This window comes from Saccostrea echinata, unplaced genomic scaffold (genome assembly GCF_033153115.1).
Source record: "Saccostrea echinata isolate AGI-Se365-2 ecotype Australia unplaced genomic scaffold, CSIRO_AGI_Sech_v1 ptg000054l, whole genome shotgun sequence".
Taxonomy (NCBI): Eukaryota; Metazoa; Mollusca; class Bivalvia; order Ostreida; family Ostreidae; genus Saccostrea; species Saccostrea echinata.
In genome coordinates this window covers 61,460,461-61,481,997 of record NW_026889803.1, presented here as the reverse complement: position 1 = coordinate 61,481,997, position 21,537 = coordinate 61,460,461, and the positions used below count along the sequence as shown (strand labels likewise).

The following is a 21,537-nucleotide window of genomic DNA, read 5'->3' as shown; positions in this document are numbered from 1 at the left end:
ATTTGGTACAAAATGTTACATTTTCAAACACGTTTTTCTAAAAATTTGCTACCTCTGGGTCATCTCTCCATGATTTTGACGGTATTTGTGTGCATTTTAATTCAAAGAAACTAACAAACATTTGTAAAAAATGGAGAGAAGACCCAGAGACAATAAAAAATGAATTTTTTCCCCCCAAAAAAATTCCAATGTGTAAATGCAGTGCATCATTGTCTCTATAAAAACCATAAAGTGTGTGGAGCAGTGATAGCTCAGTCAAGTATGCGTTACCCGTCCAGTGCAATGAAAAAGAAAGTATTTTTGGTTTTATCCTTGTATGAAGCATTAATATTTTTTTTAGTACAAACAATCAGTTCTTCTGTCAGTATAATTTTATGTACTGATTTATTTTCAAATAGATAAATTCTGGTTCTGTTGCACCGAGAGCGAAAGCAATTCTTCCAACCTACTAATACTTGAATATATACATGTAATTGCATTTAACTATACCCAATAGGTATTTATTATTTATGTGAAGCATTACTAAGTTTTACATGTAGTAATTATTAAGATAAGTGGACTGATATATTAAATTCGACAAAGTATTTCAAACTAAATGTACACATTTTCCCACATGCATATCTTTGTAAAGTGTGTCTAGCTGTGGTCAGCTGACTAAATTGTAGACATTTAAACTATAAATGTTTTGTACACCTTATTCCTGCAGATCACATGTCAAACACGCCCATCTTCTTTGGTGACCTATGGAAAAATTTTAGGCGCCAATCAAAAAGTTTAGGCGCCATGGCGACTAAACTAGTTGCCAACTAGAGTCCTGCTTCATACAATTATGACCTAGATCTATCATTAATTACTAGACTATATCTCTAACGAACGAGAATTTATTTGACAAACAATTAACCTGATCACCTGCCCAGTTTACCAACTGTTGATTTTCAGTTTAGTTCAGTTCTTTATTCTTTGGGATGTACATCCCTTAAGCATTACAGTACAATATTATATATATAAATCAATTACATACATAGCACAATAGCATGTTATACACTTGCAAACTTGTGATACTAATGTACTATCATATAGCTGATTGTTTTAAGCATTCTAATTGTAATTAATAAGCATGATATAATATATTTTTCTGAAGCCAACAGGTACCTGGGACTGCTATTGTCTCATGTGGTCTACCTGAGCTCTTTGAGCATTGATGTGGTGTGAATTTCATTTGCATGTGCGTGACTAAAAACAAACAAACAAACAAGGTGACAAGGAAACACAAGATGTGTCCATTGCTCACTTTTTAACTTCTTTTCTCTTTAGAACTTCTTTTCTCTTTAGAAAAAAAAAAAATGAAAATATTCATAGTTTCGGAATTTTATGATCACCAAGTCAATATAAAATGGTCACCAATTTAATGACTTATAGAAAAATTTTAGGTGCCAATCTAATTTTTTAGACACCATGGTGACTAAATTAGTCACAAATTAGAGCCCTGCAAGCAGTAATTAGGGTTTTAAAAAGGAACTGAGGTTGCCTAGTTGTGAAAAACTGCAAATTTTGTGTTTATAGTTGCTTTGATTAGGAATATGTAAACATCAATATTTTTTAATGGTGGTGAACTAGGAGATAATGAATATATCCTTGGAATGTCAGTTTAAAAAATTTGCAGTCTAAAGCTCATGTTGGGTCATAATAAGAATAACATGCCATATAGTTTACATCTAATTTCTCTTCTTTTTTTTTTATACATATTGCATTTTTAAGTAGAAAATATAGATGATATGCATTACTCTAATCCTCAGGTTCTGAAATTCAGTGGTTTAGTAATATACATTTATTGACTGGGTTCAAGGGCAACATGCATTTTGTCCAACTCAAGAACCAAACTGTTTGCCTGAGGCCATTAGGCCTCGATCATGTAAACAGTTTGGCTCGAGGGGCTGACAAAATGCATAAGGAGCAGGCACAGATCCAGGAATTGAAGTTAGGGGGCTCAGAAAGTAGACGGGAACTGGGGGGCCATATTGAGGCCCCCAGAGGGTCCAGGGCAATTAGACCTGGTGGGGGCCAGGAGGCAAAGCCCCAAGAAGCTCCTGGATTATAGAGATTTTGTTGGGTAAAAATGAGGTCTACAGAGTAGACATTTTTACATTTTCTCAACGAAACTGTGATTTACAGTAACTTTGACAATTTTAGGGGGAAGCATGCTGGGTGTGCCCCCCTCCCCTTTAAATCTGCCACTGAAGAGAACTGTCAAAGCACCAATTATGCATTTTCCAATTGAAAATTGATCAACAATTTTAGGATAAACAACTATGGGAAAACAGGCATTTAGGAAAAAATGCTTGTTGTGTACTTGTATGGTGCAGTGTATTTTAGTTGTTCCACTAACTTCAATTTTTCAAAGTGTAAAAAGCATGTCGCATCATTGCAAGGTATCACAGATCACTTCCAATTTCATTTCATGCTTTTAAACATTAGTATCTAAAGCAAGATAAAGAGAAATTTTATTTTTCTTGAAATGTTAACTATTTGGCACATATATGGGGTACAAATGTTTACTTTTTACAGTCCATTTATAAGACTTCAAAGGACTTCGAATCATATTAAGATGCATGAAATGAAAATAGTTGCACAAAATAATCTATTTATTAAAGCTTCTTTTTGAGACTTTTTAAATTTAATTATGATTCTATGAGTTACTGTTCCTGGCTGGGAAGCAGATATCCTTAAATAATGTAATTGAAAGATCAATGAATAAGAAATTTATGCAAGAATTTTCTTATTTTCAATATGGAATACAGAAAGTACTTTCATAGTATTTAATTGTCAGGTAGACTTGTAAATAATAGATAAATAATAATGATACAACAAGAACTCCTTTTAAATTAGATGTTCTTTTCTTCAAAGACTAAGGGAGGCCAGTGTGAGAGGGAGTGAGGTGGGTTTACTATTAGTGATCAAGCACTAGTGTTTTAGCTCACCTGAGCCGAAGGCTCAAGTGAGCTTTTCTGATCACATTTTGTCCGGCGTCCATCTGTCTGTCTGTAAACTTTTCACATTTTCGACTTCTTCTCAAGAACTAATGGGATTCAAGTTTTTTCATATGAAGGGCCATGCCCTCTTCCAAGGGGAGATAATTACAAATTAGATTGATTGATTGATTGTATGTTGTTTAATGTCCTTCTCGAGAATTTTTCACTCATATGGAGATGCCACCACTTGCTGGTGGAGAGCTGCAATTTTTGTCCTAGGCTCGGCACTTACGGCCATTGAGCAGTGAGGGAACTTTTTTGTGCCAGCACCTACTGCGACACGGGACCTCGGTTTATACGGTCTCATCCGAAGGACCGTTCTCCACGTCCCACAGTGGGATTCGAACCCACAACATAAGGATCAACTCCTTACTTCGCGATTACGAATTAGTGAAAAAATTAGTAGCATCTTTTAAAAATCTTCTTTTCAATAACCACTGGGCCAGGAAAGATGAAACTCATATGAAATCATCCTCAGGTAGTGTAGATTCAAGTTTGTTAAAATCATGACCTCTGGGGGTAGGGTGGGGCTACAATGGACAATCAAAGTTTTACATAGGAATATATAGGAAAAAATCTTTAAAAATCTTCTTCTCAAGAACAGCAAAGCCATGATTGGTCATATTGATATGGAAGCATCCTCAGGTAGTGTAGATTCAAATTTGTTCAAATGATAAACCCCGGGGTTAGGGTGGGGTCAAAATGGGGGATCTCAGTTTTACATAGGAATATATGGGGAAAAAACTTGAAAAATCTTCTTCTCAAGAACAGCAAAGCCTTGTTAAGTCATATTGATATGGAAGCATTCTCAGATAGTGTAGATTCATGTTTGTTCAAATGATGACCCCTGGGAGTAGGGTGGGCCACAATGGGGGATCATAGTTTTACATAGGATAATATAGGAAATAAACTTGAAAAATCTTCTCAAGAACAGCAAAGCCAGGATTAGTCTTATTGCTATGGAAGCATTCACAGGTAGTGTAGATTCAAATTTGTTCAAATCATGAACCCCAGGGGTAGGGTGAGGCCACAATGGGGGATCAAAAGTTTTACCCAGGAATATTTAGGAAAAAAACTTTTCGAAATCTTCTTTTCAAGAACAGCAAAGCCATGTTTTGTCATATTGATATGGAAGCATCTTCAGGTAGTGTAGATTCAAGTTTGTTCAAATAATGACCCCCCCCCCTCCCCAGGGTAGGGTGGGGCCACAATGGGGGATCAAAGTTTTACATAAGAATATATAGGAAAAAATCTTTTCAAGAACAGAAAAGCTGTGTTTAGTCATATTGATATGGAAGCATCCTCAGTTAGTGTAGATTCAAGTTTGTTCAAATGATTACCCCCCACCCCTCACCCCTGGGGGTGGGGGTGGGGGAGGGGCAACAGTGGGGGATCAAATTTTTAAAAATCTTCTGCTCAAGAACAGCAAAGCCATTTGTTATATTGATATGGAAGCATCCTCAGGTACTTTAAAATTCAAGCCCCCCCCCCCCCATTTAAACTTTTCAATACTTAACTGATTTGTGCTTTTTCCTAGCCATTGTGCTCAGGTGAGCATTGTGGCCCATGGGCCTCTTGTTATTCAGTTTACATGGTGATAGTGACAAAGGGGGGCAAGAACATGCAAGTAAATAGATCTACTTTCAGATTTGTTATAGAGTACTAGACTATTTTGTTGTTCCCTTATCATCTTATTTCTCTTGCTTTTGGGCAGCATAGCTTCAACTATCAGTTTATTTTGTTTTATTTTATACTTCTATGAATAAGTCCTACCTCGACCAAACTTGCATGACTGATGCATCTAGGGATGCATACTTCCAAACTTGCTTCATATGCTGAATCTTACTTACATTTTTCAAATGATTGATCTAAAAAAAGTTCTTGAGCAAGTTCATTACCAACAAACTAAAAATCCTATTCTTACCAAACCTGCGTAAATGTTGCATCTAGGGATGCACAGTACCAGAACATTTGTTTGGTGAGGGACTTTACTTACTTAAAGATTACATTTGTTGATGTGTGGTTTGTGGTCTTTGATTAGGTATGTGTTGTTTCATTATAGATGCTGAAATGGACTGGAAAGAAGTTCAAAGGAGGCAGGCACCAGAGGTGCTTTGTTGTGTTTTAGGTCCATCCCAAGAGTATGTACAAAACACACTGGAAAACTTTAAGGAAGAAGTTGCATTGAGATTAAAGGTAACTAAAGGATTTTTATGTTGCAGGTATTTATTGTGGAAAAGTGAGACTGAGATCAAAAAGGTTTTATGGCCCCTGAGCCTGACATTTTTCACAAAGGCATATTTTTCATGCTAGCCTAATGCACTTCATGAAATATGTATCGGTGATGTTTCAAGTCATACATGTACCTTCATAAATTTTCAAAACTTTAAACATTTTTATAACATGTTTTGTTTCTAAAATACAAGATTTGTAAGAGTTCTCCTTGAATGCTAAGAGAGTATTTACCCATACCCCAACTCTGATGATTTTTTTAATGAAATCCTGGCTTACGATTGTCACGGAAGGGAGTGTAGTACTTGAATATAAATACCCAATCAACATAGAGTTATAATTCGTTTGTACACTTAGAATAACTTTCAAGTACTTAATCATTCTAATTGTTAATAAATATGAGGCTTGCGGAGTGTCTGTTCAAGAAAGTTAACTTACATCAGTAAGGAGCACACATTTTGGAACCTTTTTCTCCCTTTACTAAATTTCTTCAAAATTTTCTGTAAGTTATTTAAGGAGTTATATAATAAGTATAACCTGGGTTGGGGCAGTTTACACTTTATAAACTGCAAAAAAAGTGTAAACTGTCCCAACTCAGGTTATAAAAGTATTTATTATATACCCAACTGTTTGTCACTCAGTTTTACTGTTGAATTTATGCAATCATGTGACGGTGTGATCAGACGTTCCGGATCACCACACTGTGGTTTTCTGAATCCATATCACCCCTCTTTGATACTGATGACGTAGTACACAGATAAATGACGTTAATTTTCTCGCGCATCAACAAGTTCCTTGACAAAATGGTTTGTTCAATGGATAAAAGTTATGTAATTGATCCAAAAAGTTTCCTTTTATTATATTTTGCTAGTTGTAAAGGGCTATATAATAAATTTATCATTATAACAGTAACTTGATCCCAAGAGGCGCTTCGCATCTCGTTTGATCTGATGATCCGCGCCTGTCAACTTGACGTGATAAGGCTGACTTTGGATCAAGTTACTGTTATAATAATATATATTTATGCTGATTTACAAAAAGTGCCTGAAATAAATTATCAACCAAGGTTAGTGCAAATCAAGTCTTTTCATTGTCAATGGGGAAAGAGATTTTTAAACCCCATTTGGAAGATCAACAGATTTTAGATGATGATATGATATCACTACAGAAAAAAAGTAAGGTAAAAAGAATGTATGTATTTTATAGAATAAACAATAAAATCATTCCATATTGGTATTTACCAGATCAAACGAGACGCGAAGCGTCTAGTTTGTTCTGATGATCCGCACCTGTCAATGAGATGTGATACACCTCTTCGGATCAAGTTACTGTCATAATGATAATTTATTATATACCCCTTTACAACTAGCAAAATATAATAAAAGGAAACTTTTTGGATCAATTACATAACTTTTATACATTAAACAAACCATTTTGTCAAGGAACTTTGATGCGTGAGAATGGCATTTGTCTATGTACTACATCATCAGCTTCAGAGAGGGGTGATATGGATTCAGAAAACCACGGTGTGGTGATCTGGAACGTCAGATCACACTGTCACGTGATGGCATAAATTCAACAGTAAAACTGAGTGACAAACGAGTATATAATAAAAATTTATATCTGGAAGAGTAAATCTAGTAGTTCTCCAACTGAAATGATAGTTTTGGATTACTGCATGTATTTTTTATGCAATCCACACAGTATGTGTTACTTTGATACATACATAATCCAGTAATAAGTATATCTAAAAATATTCTCAAGGTTTTCAGTGTTTCTGTGTTTCTACAAGAGATTAATATAAATATATATATATATATATATATATATATATATATATATATATATATATATATATATATATATAATATACAGTTATGGAATGGGTATGAAGGAAATAGCAAATTTATGGTTCCCCAAGGGAGGGAACTATTTCCCCGAGGAGGCGAAGCCGCCGATGGAAATAGTTTCCTGCTGAGGGGAACCATAAAGAAGAAAGTACGTTACGGACCAAAATCGGCCCTGTCCCCAAATCTGATGAAGATATTTTTGAAACATGCCTAAGATGTCATCTTTTTAATTCATCTTAATTTTTGTAATTATCTCAACTCAATTTTCCTACAACGCTATTTGAATATAGATAGTTTCTTTGGAAAATAACACTATGACGTTATGACGTCAACCTAGCGACGCTACGCAAATACGAGGGTTGTTGGAAAGTTTGTTATATTACTTCCAAGAAATATTAAAAAAGAACACATTTTCTCATATAAAATATTTATTTGAAGTTTCATTCCATTCGATTTAACTGAAATCAATTTACTTAATTTTTAAAATCAGCATGTTTGGTATCCCTGGAGCTACATTATAACGTCAAAAAACATTGCGTCATGGTGTTTTCAAAAAAAAAAAAAATCTCCCATTACATTTCACTCAGTTTGGTCCAATAGCCACTTATTAAAAACGTTTCTCCATCAATTTTATTTTATATTGCTAACAATCGTATAATTTAATTTTGTTTGTCCATGTTTTATTTCTTTTTTATTTTACCGCGTAACTGTGCATTTACAAGATCAGCAACTGTGAAGCGCCTCTCTCTTTCCATGACTTTAGCAACTCAAAGTTTCTGTTCAGATATTTACAGATAATCCATTTTCTCACAGACCGCCCTTGTCTGATACAGAATTTTAATCATTCGAATACAGCCTCTATCATTTATACACATATGCACAAATCGCTTTTGACATTTGCTTCCTACAATATTTCAGAGTTTATTCTGAAGATTTCCAGAGTACAACACAAAATTTTGTTATATATACCTTTAAAATTGGTTTCTATATAAAGGATCACTTCTATATAAATAGGGATCTGACCTATTGGGCCGGGCTTGGTTTTTTCTCTACAAAAAGCTTGTCGATTTCCGTTCCGATTAATGACATTAGTCTGAATACATGTAACAATTTGTTTTTCATAAATCTTTATTTCAGTGAGTAGAGGTAGGAGGAACACTTTCATTGATATTCTGAGTTTGTTATCTCCAAATGTAATAATTAATATTTTTCTTTACTCCTCATTGTACATAATGGTAATGTTTACTGTCTCTTGAACTCTTTTTTATGTCTAGGCTATTTATTTTACAACACATTTCAGTTGGATATAATAAAAACATGCAATTAATGTGTGCAAATCATATGGGCCTAAATGAAATCCAAGGGAGTACAGTTTCTGATATATGTAACCCTACTGTTTCAAAACTTAAGATCTTAAAATATTGACTAAAAACAAAAGTACATGTATGTTATTCTAAATATATTAAGCTCAAATAATTCAAGCAATACGTAACATTCATGTACTACATGTAACCCAGACAAGCACTAGTAGCACAGACAGAATAAAAGCAATGTGATTAAATTCTAAGGAATATATACAATTGAAATTCATCGCAGCTCAATGCTGTTGAGAATACCTGTATCGAGTAACAAAGAGTGCGTTATTCTTGTCTTCGGAGAAAGTGTGCTATACTGAGACTTGTTCCGCCTGACTGACAACTGTATATTGGATTGTTACGATCTGATCTCTCTTTAGTGTTTCTTCTATCAAAAATGGGAATGCATAAAGGATAGATAATTGAAGAAACATACACAAGCCTATAAAAAAATTAAAATAGTCTTTGAAAAGGCAAAAATTTAAAACTATAAAAGTGTGGCAACAGGTGGATTCGACCCCCCGACTTTAAAAATAAAGTACCCACGATATAAAAGTCAGCGCAGCGCATATATCAAATGAGCTAATCTGACTACAATATTGAACGGTATAAATTTGAAACAGATTGTCAAAATCAAGTTTACTTGTTTTTTTGTAGGTTTTTTGTGAATTTCGACCCTAGGGCAGGGGTGCCCCTAAAAAAATCCTATCTTAAATTATTCCTTACATCCCAACCTATCAAAATATCACAATTTTATTTAGGGGCAGGCCTGCCCTGAAGGACTTCTAGGCCAAAATTTATGCAAAAATCAACGCTTTAACGGACAAAAGGTGTTTCGGCCAACTTTGGGGGTTTATTGTGAAGTTGTAGATAATAAATTTTAGTTGTAAAACTCAAATTTGAAAAATTTAGACATATATACGGTAGAAAGCAACAAATAAAGATTTTTAATGTCACTTTTTCCGGGAAATTGTTCTCTCCTATAGGTCAATTCTTTTGTAATAGCGAATACATCCTTTTTTATACCCATTCCTAATGTTGTACTGAGCGGTCATAAAAAAAATCGATGTTTGGCCGCGGAGTAAGATATTTGACCTGTCGATGAGAAATTGGACCGCTTACGTTAAAATTGTGGGCGGGATCAGTTAAATTTCATTTGCAATCGTTGGTGTTCGACAGTGACGAAATTGACCAATTTTAACCGCAGTGTAATTTAAGTAAATTTACATCATGGAAGCCTGCACAAGATACAAAGGTATAACAAAACATTTATTGACTAGGTTCTCGGGCAAAATGTGTTTTGTTGACCCATCGAATGGTTAAATAAAGGCCCCAGAATGAGACAAACAGTTTGGTTTTTGGGTCCGACAATATACGTACAAATAAAAGATGAATTTATATGATTTTAAAACGAGAAGGGGGGGGGGCAGAGTGAGAGAGAAATGCGTTACGTATATTTAATAGTACGTTTATTATAAGTATCCGATTATTCTAATTCAAGCAAGAGTTTGATTTTTAAAAGCTAGACTATTTTTTATGCGAATTACTTGGTTTGTTTTTAAGATTGCATTAAAACTTTTAACACTATTTTATAAATGTCAGATTCCCTATAAAATTTTATGAGAAAGCATTAAAGATATTTTCAAAAAGTATTTGAAATTTTAATTAATAGATAATTGAAAGGGCAAATTCCCCAGCCCATTCTCGCGATGCCATTCACGAATTTATCTAAGCAAAGTGTGTTTAAAACGTTTCTGTCTTGTCATCTGAAAAAGTTTCCAAAAAAAAAAACTGAAAAAGTACTGTCATTCGATTAATAATTTTATATGTCTCCAGATGGTTCTGTTCAAATGCACGAATCAAGTATCCCCCCCCCCCCCAAACAAGCTGTAGCACTTCTCTTGGATAGTTGGCATGGGCAACCTTCTATCGAATTTTCTTTAGCAACTTTCACCAACTTAGTATAGCTTCTCAAAAAAAAAAATAAATAAATAAAAAAATAAATAAATAAATATAATAAAAATAAACATGTATAAACATTTACTCTTTTGAAGAACACTTTTACGATCTTTTTTTTAAATACGTAAATATAATTATAAATAACTACTGTTGCTTGAAGTTTCGACTTTGTTGCTTGAAGTTTTGCTCAATATGAGCCTATCTTTAAGTAAGTATTGTGAGCCTTTGATACCAAACCTATGGAGAAAATGAATATAGGCACTTTCAATCCATTTCAGGTAGAGCTCTCGCGCCGTGATCGGAAGGTCGTGTGTTCAAATCACGGCTGCGACCGACCTAAGTCGATAAAAAATAGGTAGCAACTGTTCCTTCGTCAAGCGCTCGGCACTTTGAAGTGAAAGTTGCGGATCTTTCGGATGAGACCTAAAAACCGAGGCCCCGTGTCACGGGAGATTCAAACTTTTTTTCATTTTTTTTTTTCACAACCAATTTTCCCTCAATACACTAAATTCCTGAACTTTACCTATGCTACAGCAAATAGATGGGGGGTGGCTAGTCTTTTAATGAACATTTTTAAAATTCGGAAAAAAGTGGGAAGGGGCCCTGCATCCCTGATTCTTCGTGCCTGATAGATAACTTGTTTTCAGACTTGTCCACACTGACAAATAATTTTGTTCCACAATACTTATATTGTGTGATACACTTACACTGCCGTAATGGGGTGAAAGAATTTTCTATACAGGTAACATTGTGAAAAGTGAACCCATCATCCGATACAGCTTTTTTTTTAATTTTTTTTTTTTTGTCCGAAATTCCTTTTTGGACCTTTCTGTCGCTTTCTCATTCCAGTCTTCTTTTAACTTCACTGGATCCTCAACAGATAAGAAATTACAACTCTGGTATATGTGGAATGATCTCAAGTAGAATATATGGGTAAAAAATAAAGAGCCATAGCTGCCTCTCAGACGACACGGCTGACTCAAGAATGTAAAAGGAAATCACCTGATTCTATTTATAGATATACCTTTTCAATTCAAGATCAAACTATGTAATATGATTTGAGGACGAGTGTTATATTTTCGTAGTTGCACGTATGTCAAATGACAATCATTTAATTTGTTCAGTACTCAAATTCTGAGACAAAAGATTTATAAAATCAATAAAAATAAAACAAGTAGCTATGAATTTGCAAACTTTAATAAAATAGTTTAGGACTGTTTTTTCCGAGCTACTTTCAAAGTGTATATTGTGTATATTATAACTTTCTGAACTTATGTATATCATAAAACGTAATAAAGAAAAACGTAGAAAAGATGCACAAAGAAAAACAAATTTAAGAAAGCATAAATGGAAAAAATGTGGGACTTGAACTCGCTATCACCATATTTACATTCCAGCAATCATACCATTGCGCCAACGAAGTCAATGACGTTGAATGAATAAATTTAAGACAGATTGCTAAATCTTACGATTATATGAGAAGAAAAATTGAATATATATTTTTATCATTTTCAATATGAAGACCACCTTTTAACCAAAATTAGAAGTGCAGTCATATCCGAATAAAATCCTTCAAAAGTTTTTTTTTTTTGTTTTTTTGTTTTTTTTTTTGTTTTTTTTTTGTTTTTGTTTTTTTTTTCCTGGTTAAGGGTGGTCTTTGACAACAGTTTGTCATCTTTAGGTGGATACCTCAATATTTACTATATACTCCATACAAACTGGATAATTTTCATATTTATCATATGAGGAAACTATTAATATTGAAATATCATTAATGTGTGGTATGGTTTTACGCATGTATAAACTAAGATTGTATGACAAAATTTTGGTTAAACAATGAATTTAAGGAATCACCAGTAGAGTAGGCGAAAATACCTATCAAATGCGCTGTGGCTCTTTTACTAGGTGAAATATGAGCCTTTGTTTTTTTTATATTGCTTTGCATAATATTAACGACAATGTCTACAATATACAGATGCAGATGCAACACGCTTATATTGTGCGTGTATTATAAAATCTAAAAATATATTGAAACATCAACCGTGCACTTGTATAAATGACTGAAAATACAAGACTTCAGAATATTAATTAATCTAATCAGTCCTGACCAACAGCATCCAAAAGATTGGGAATTTATCCCCCCCCCCCTTTCCAAAAAGAATGTGTTGCAAGGGGACCTATTGTGACGTCATCGTTGAGTTTCTTGCGTAATTTATTTACATACATGCAGACGTCAACTAGACCGTTTCAGTAGCAAGATGAAATAAAGGCTAGGATTTAAGCATTTTCTTTTCTGCAATAATACTTTTAGTGATTTCATTTGTCAGCTGAACATTTATATTTTATTGCTTTAGTATATTAAATTGATCTCTTCCCTTCGTGCTGGCAACATTTAGCAAGTGTAAGGCTTAGTTGTTTAAAGAAATATCGTAATTTGTCATTTCTATAAAACATTTTTTTAGTTTTTATGCTATTTTCATGACAAATATATTTGTATGAGCAATATAAATATGGTCAATCAATGATAAATTTATTTCTTTAACATTATTACACGAAATACACCATTATTATTGCTCCTAGATAAGAACTCGCCTCTCGACTAACTTGGTATCCGCCACCGGAAATAGTCATGAAATGTCAAAATTAACATACTGCACATTCCTCGAGCAAATTCTTAGCATTATTTTTGCTTGTCTTTTATCAAATTATTTTCAAATATATATGTTTTATTTTGCTCGAGGGGTGTGCACTACTTCAATTTTGGGAATTTGTTGTAAAAATAGTGGAAAAAATAGCAATTTCTGGAAAGAACGGATGTTTAAATCCTGTGAATACCTCTAATCAACGTACTCGCGAAATTTTGTTATGCATATATCAAAACTACCAATCTTCTTCTACATGTACATAGTAGTTATATTTTTGCAAACTTGTATATCAAAATACGAAAAATTGTGGGCCTTCGAATAATACGTAATGTACTTAGTTCTTTGCTATTTCCCTAGTACCCATTCCATAACTGTTTTATTATACCGAAACAATCATGGGAGACTTGTATAAAACTAGAGACTCAGACATTTTTAAAACAATATAGAGGCATTTAAATAATCACAAATGCATATGATTGAAAATATTGTAATATAACTAATACACCAATACTGAGGAAAATAAAATTATTAAAAAATATGAAATAATTTCACTGACACTTTGAAGGATTATCGTTGTCTTCATTTTGGTAAAATTCCAGTATGATTTTGACATCGCATGTCGAAATGTTTTGACGTCCAAGTTACATTGCTAATAACATTACGTCACAGACTCGAGATTCCTTGAATGCTCCGTCCACTGTTCATTTTGATTGGTTAAAATTATTAATAAATATTCATGAGGGAGTAGTCCCAGGGAGTAGCTCCGATTTTTCAGGGAGTAGTCCTCCGATGAGGAAAATAGTATCTTCTCGGGGAAATAGACAGTGTTATGGTATTAATTTTATGTAGAGTAATAAGAGTAGAGGTATAATAAATATATATATATATAGTTATAATTTTAATGGGCGTGAATTTATAAAGTTAATGCCAACATGTCATGTGATACGAAAGATGTCATATACGCCAGCACATGTCCTGGATGCAAAGAATATTTTATTGGTAAAACTGGCAACACTCTCCTTGCGAGTGTACGTATACATAAGCAACACATCAGTACACCTGAATATAGACAAATCCAGCTTAAGTGCACACCTGGAAACTTGTCCTTTCGTCAGAACAGGATACGAAATGCGCTATATAAACTTCGAACCGTATAAAGTCAACATCAGATATACGGGAAAAAAATTTAATGCAGATTTTTTTTCTTATTTCATTCAGGAAGAATGTACATTAAAATTAATTTTTTAAAGAGATTTGTGTATCTAAACTAACATAGTGATGTTACAGATGCATGAATTACGGCTGATTCGGTCAATCGTGTCGTTAATTGGATTGTTTCCTGTTGAATACATTTTAACTACAAAATATCATTAAAACATTTTTTTAATTCCATAGTTTGAATTATTCTGTGTGTTTGTTATTCATTGTAATTTAGTTACCTTTTTCAAATTTAAAAGTTATGTTAGGTTTCGATATAAATAACCGTCTGTACATTTACGCATAATCGTGTAGATTTAGCAATGATAAATTTTACCCAAGCTGAACATTAAGCAATTAACTTCTTAAAGACGCCGAGGGGGCTGGGGATTCACCTACGAACACATTCTATACAATTAATTTAGCAGTGTGCAGTCAAAACATGGGTGTGAAAGGTGTGAAATTTTGACGACGTTGAGATACCCGGAGTCGTCCGTGCGTGACGAGCGACCCTATCTGACAAACAGTTAGGTTCATTAGAGCAGAAAATTGCCGAAGTCGACATATACCAGGTAAATTTTGCTCTTGGGACTGTGAATATACGTCGAGATAACCTGGGTTGTCAACATTACCGAGGTCGACATATCAGAGTTCTTGCAAATCATTTATATAGTAAATACTGCCGGGGCCGCGGAAGGACGTCAACATATCCCAGGCTGTTGACATATCCAATGTCGAGATACTGAAGTTTACCTGTATATATATATATATATATATATATATATATATATATATATATATATACAGTGGCCCCCCGTTTATCCGGACGCCATTTATCCGGACGCTTCACCATCCGGACGATATTTTTTGGGAACCGATTTTTTCCATGTTATTTTGTCTCATTAATCCGGAAATTCGCGTTCCGTATCCGGACGGTCAATTTCTACTACAAAACATAATAGTTCATTGAGAAGTGACTCGTTTATCCGGACGGTAATTTTTCAAGAAACGACATTTTCACACTTATCTTGCATTCGTGTTAATTGTTGTAAAAACATTGGCCATGCAGTCAGTTTGAAGGCGGTAACCTGTGACCTACAAACAATAGCGTCTATAATTAGCGTGTGTTTACCCCAATTCAATCACACGTTTATCTTTATTATGAAGTGCAAAGAATTTAGCTGACAATGTGCATTAATTAAATAACAATCCGTTCAAAATCATATTGCTAACCGTATATACATCGGTAAATTCAGGAGAATTTTGGAGTGATATAAATAAAATGAACAATAAATAACGAGCGATTTCGTAATGCTCTTTATCATGTCGATTGCGTTAGTTTAAAATACATTGTTCCATTTCTAAAAAACGTAAATGTATGTGAAACGTTTTTTTTCCCCACAAGACAGCATAGAAAGGTACATAATTGAAGAAATATCTCTATTTAATGTACTACCGTTTACAAACGCCCCGGCATTACATATAAAACTGGCGTTACGTACAGAAGTTGATTACGTTTTTCCAAGGTATTTTTTAATGATCGAAATTCAAACTTAGCGTCTGTAGAAAAAAAATAATGTTGATAATCATGAAGATGGCTTGCGTTTACAAATGTTTTTAATACTTTGTTTGAGTTAGTTTGCAGTGTTCAGTTAATTTTATAGTAACTCTGTGTAATGAATATACGGGAAATATACAGGGTTAGTTTATATTTGAGCATTTTCAATAATGATGCTGAACAGTTCTGTCATATCATATGAGCTTCAATAATTATAATATATGGCAAAATAAAACAGTAGATCAAAATTTGCTCAACCCATGAAGTCACATGCCAAAGAGAAGGCGAATTAATAAAGGAGGTATTGGCATAAAATTGCCCATCCATTTTTTTTTTTATTGTGTAAATTACATTTTAATATATTTTTTTCATTAATCAATTACTGCTTTTAAAACAATTAACCAAATTATAATTCAAAAGTTTTTTTTTCCTTTGCTGTCACATTTGAAACAAGAATGTGCATATATACATGCTTAGAGAGTGCTTTTTGAGATGTGATTCAATTATCCGGACGATTCATTTATCCGGACGATTTCGTTGGGGACAGAGGCGTCCGGATAAACGAGGCGCCACTGTACATATATATATATATATATATATATATATATATATATATATATATATATATATATATATATATATATATATATACGAGGGGTGATCAAAAAGTTCGCTAACTATCTCTATATTTAAAAAACCACAATTCAGATCAGAATGAAATTTGGCACTCATATAGTCATACACATGTTCTATAAATAGCAGACATTAAATAATGTTTTGCTCCGTGTTTGAGACATCACAGTGTGAAAATGACGTCAGTATGTAGGTCACTTGTGATAAAAAATGGTTGACTCAGTCATACTTGAGCAACGAACGGCTGTAAAGTTTAACGTATATCTCGGAAGTTTTCCTTTGCAGTAAAGTATGATAATTTGTACGAGGTTTATGAAGACAAAAGACTTACCAGAAGTTCAATCATTAATTGAATTTAAAAATGTTTTAATGAAGGCAGGTAGATTGTTAAAAATGATGTTTGTTCTGTTGACCAGCAAAAGCAAGCCGGTAAAAAGATGTGTCCTTAGTAGAGCAATTTGTTTTGAAAGATCGCCAAGTAACAGTAAGAAAAATAGTTGAATATCTGAGCAATGATATAATTATTAAATCCCTATAATATAGTTTACTTTAGACTTTAAACATATGAGATATGAAAAAAGAAGGCGCCCATATTTTTTCCACATTGGATAAACGATGTTCCCGAGACAGAGGACGCGGGTTGTGATGGTCATCGGCATGCTAATTCTGGGAAGGGATATCCATATCCACCCATTCTATTGCCGAGATTTGGCCATTTCTGACAGATAGTGTGTTCTTGTTATAAAAAAAATTACAGTGGCTCCCGTTTTATCCAATAGTCAAGTTGTCAGTCTAATTTTATCCGAATAGCCGATTATTAGAATAGCCGATTGCTCCATACCGAGTCCAAAGATAGATGTATAGAGCTACATGTATTGATAATACATCGTAGCAAATTTCAAACTTGCACTTTCGTTTTCGTTTGATTAGTTTACTTAGTGAATTTCCTAAAATAAATTATTTCACTTACTTATGAATTTAATATGATAACATTTTTCAAATAAATTGATGTATAAAATATAATCTTTGATAGTTATTGCCATCTTAATTCAGCACATGTTTACATTCCTTCTTCGATGGTCGCCATTTTGGAAACGGAAGTAGACTAAATGCTTGACTAATAACCGTAAAATATTTTTCCCTGAATAGATTGTAAATTAAAAACAACAAAAATATAAAATCTATTTTTATAAATGTAACTTCTTTGTTTTTATTTGTTTCTTTAATATGGTTACGTATTTTATCCTGTTTGTGACAATTCTCTGGTCAATGAGTTTACCAGTCTCATGCATACTTGTCTGCCATGTGGCGAAAAATGGAATGGATTTTGAGATGTATATTTATAGTCGGGCCGTTTGTGATTTTAACCATAAATTTTGCACTTAAAAGTGAACAAATATTAAGCCAAATGACAAAGTTAAACGACTGAATAGGCTTATTTCATTATCCATGCAAATTGTCATACACAAGCTAATCAGTTCAATAATTAAAATTTCAAGCCGAAAAAATTGCAAATAATTGTCATAATTAACAAGTGCATCATTGAACCCAAGCTGATCACCACAACTGTAATCAAAACATATTTATCTACTATGCCCACTATTGACACAAGTAAGGTGCCTGTGTGCGTCCAGCCGTAACTAATCCCCTCATTGTCGTACTCAAGCCAGTCAAGGTAATTGGTGTCAAACTGTGTAAACAAAGGCTTCACACACGAAGTTGGAGGTGTGAACAAGGTGCTGATTTTCAACAAACACTATGATAGTCCAAATTTTTGTATCAGATAAAACGAAAATCCAATATTTTCTCATCAGAATATCAGGTGAAATTATTAATAAATATATAAGAAATGGTTTTGTGCTCTGATATTATATTGAAATAGCCGAATTATTCGTTAAACCGCTATCCGATAAAATGGAAGCCACTGTACTTGCATGGTAAGAAATACAAGACTTGGAAAAATTTCTTAGCTTTTGTGAACAGACCGCAACGAAGCATGTCACGTGACAGCCTGGATCACATGATTCGCGCATGGGCAGAACAATGGCAGATGTACATTAGAATCAGAGAGGACTACTTTAAAAAATATTGAACACTGAAACCTCATTTTATTTCTTTTAGGGAAGTTATTCAATTAGTTCGCAAACTTTTTGATCACCCCTCATATATATACAGTAAAATTTGTCTAATCTGGACTCTGAGTACTCCAGATTTTTGTCCATTCCGGCTATAAATTTTAGTCCCATGCACTTTTTTAACAAATGTATTAGAAAAAAATCTGTGTAGACAGGATACTGTGTATTCTGTATTCCGAACGGCCGTACTGATCCCAGCTGCTCATAATTAACTGTAATTATTTCCTCTAATCTGGCCACGCATAATAACCTGAGTTACTTCAAAGCAATTAACATCTTTCTGAAGATGTGCTAACGTGTGTTTACATGAGTGCCATGAGACGAACTCAAACGCGGCGGTGACACAGCCCACTTGGAGAAATATAAGATTAAATTACAAGTAAATTTTAAAAAAAAAATTACTCACACATTTAACTTGCTTTTAACTCCATATCACACAGTATAATAAAAAATCAATACAATATAGGTAAATGATTTGCAAATCAAAATATAAATTGGGATCGAAAATCAAACGTCTCATCCCCAAAATGGCACCATTACATTGGAGGGAAGACGTAAATATTTACATAAAAATTAAAATTTCAATCCAATACCGTATATACTCGCCTATAAGTTGGTCCGCCTATAAGTCGGTTGTATTTTTTGAGGTTATTTTGGAGGGATTTGCCATTGACCCGCTTATAAGTCGGTACAACTTTTTGCCAGAATCAGCTGACATTTTCAAATTAATGCTCTAATGTTTAAACCTGGTTTCGATTAATATTTTTAGAAATGACGCCGATATTTAAATTTAAATCATGAAGAAAAATACATAATGCACACTTAAGATAAAGATATTAAAATATGTAAATACTTGTACTTTATGTATAACCTTAGAATACATAAATGATATGATATATCCAGACTTTGTTCAATGATAATCATGGGAAATATTTATTAAAGGTCATATGAAATGGTTCAAAACAGTAGGATTTTACTTTTTAAACATAAAGACTTGTATGAAAGAATGTCAAATTACGTTTAGTATAAAATTTTTTGCCTTTGCTTAACTGAAAAATGAAGGCCTAAACGTGTCCACTTGATAAATTTGTTACCCGCTTATCGTTCTTGATTTTGTGTTTTTATGACATCACAAAGACCCACTGATGTAAATAACACATTAGATCTAGTGTAATTTTACCGTATTTTATTGAGTTAATTTTAGTCATTTTTTGGGAACATAAATGTGATTATGTTTTTAGATGAGCTATCTGATTCTAAAGTACAATTTACTCTATTTAAACTAATCGTTAATTAGGCCAACAACTGAAAACGAGAGCTTTTCATCGTAGGATGATCCTGATGAATATTCCGTTGAAATCAAGATATTTCTCCTCCAGCTATGATTACTTATTTTAAATTAGTACTTTAGAAACAAAAATCTTCTTATTTCTATATGATTCATGATGTTTTTTTCATTCCTAGTGAAAGTGTATAATTAACAACAAAAAACAGCGTAATTAATTAACATTGACCGGAAGCTTCTTACAATAAAAATTTTAATGGGCATGCAAAATCTGTAAAATAAAGTTGTGTCATATATTGAGAGGGAAAAATATCCAGCTCAAGGGCACCCCATATTCCCAAATAAACACGGGGATATTGAAGTTCATGATGAACATGGATCAATGAAAAGTCGGCGTATTTGAATGCACGCTTTCTGCAATCTGAAACACGAGGACTAATGTAAAACGATATAGAAATAGGGGTTTATGACGACATCATCGTAATTTTGCTGTCACAAGAAACATGATTTTAAAAAAAATGGCGCAAAATTACCAGCATCATGATCGTGAGTATGTACACGTACATGCACTGTAATGTTACGGTACTGATACTTCTAACAGTTTGACTGAGCAATTGCAGTTTGAAAATACTCATACAGTTCGTGCATAAATTGATCAGTTAAAAAAAATCCATACCCCCCATTATTTGCGCGATTGAACCTGAACAATTTTTAAAATTAATATTTTTACAGTTAAACATTTTTTTTTTATATCAGACTATATACTCTGTGTTGAAATAATCTGATACAAATTTAAACAATTCGGTCTGTAAATATATTCACACAAAAAAGTAGAATTGCATAGATAGAATTGTGTTTGATGTCTGACTTTTTAAAAATTATTACGATATTAAATATAGTTACAGTGTTATATGTATACATGTACTGACTTTTTGGTAAGAAAAATATACGGGAAGAGAGAGAGAGAAAGTCATCGAGACAGGGAAAGCCAAAGAGAGAAAAGGGAAAGCGATTGAGAGAGGGGGAAAGCGAGAAAGCAATAGAATCATTTCATTTCCCATGAATAAATGAAATAATTTATTTGCAGGTTTAGTTTCACTTTCACACACCGCGGTCAATCGAATTCAGCTTTACTTATAAATTTTAATCAGAAAACAAATCATCAATATTCTTGTGTTAGAAATTTATTCAATTGTAAATTATTTGACAGCGTCTATATTCACTTACTCTAGTACAGACTCCCTCTCTCTGTTTTTTTTCTCTCTCTCTCGATTGAAGTGTCGAAGGACGACAATAAATTACAAAGATAAAACATGCTAAAATCTTGCAAATATGCAATAGGATGTTAAAAGACAAATACTATCTTGTTTGAACATCGTATATTTATGCGATATTTTAGCCAAGATGATGATATTTTTTAAAAATTATGCTGCAAAAGACATGATCGGTTGTATAAATTTTAGTTCTGAATGTAGCGAGTGGGTCTTACTGACGTCATAAGCAAAGGGAAATAAGCCGGGCTAGTTGAAGTTCATTTTCGCAGTCAAGTAATTTTGATCGACTCTGCTGCTGCTAACTTGCATAAAAATCCAAAATGTAATTTCAGGCTTATTAAAGTTGCTCAGATGAACTCATTTCCGTATACAACCCAAAATGCTC

General features: G+C 33.3%; 2 protein-coding genes across 2 annotated transcripts in view; one reads left to right on the top strand and one right to left on the bottom strand.

The window, feature by feature from the left end:
• Positions 1-21,537, top strand: part of LOC133171516 (uncharacterized) — a 118,331-nt gene that overhangs the window by 35,033 nt on the left and 61,761 nt on the right. Inside the window, exon 2 of the mRNA XM_061306278.1 lies at positions 5,092-5,225. Within this exon, the coding sequence (XP_061162262.1) occupies positions 5,092-5,225 (134 nt within the window). The remainder of the gene's footprint in view (positions 1-5,091; positions 5,226-21,537) is intronic.
• LOC133171525 (NADH dehydrogenase [ubiquinone] 1 beta subcomplex subunit 5, mitochondrial-like) overlaps positions 1-21,537 on the bottom strand; it is a 317,834-nt gene that overhangs the window by 270,593 nt on the left and 25,704 nt on the right. The window lies entirely within an intron of this gene.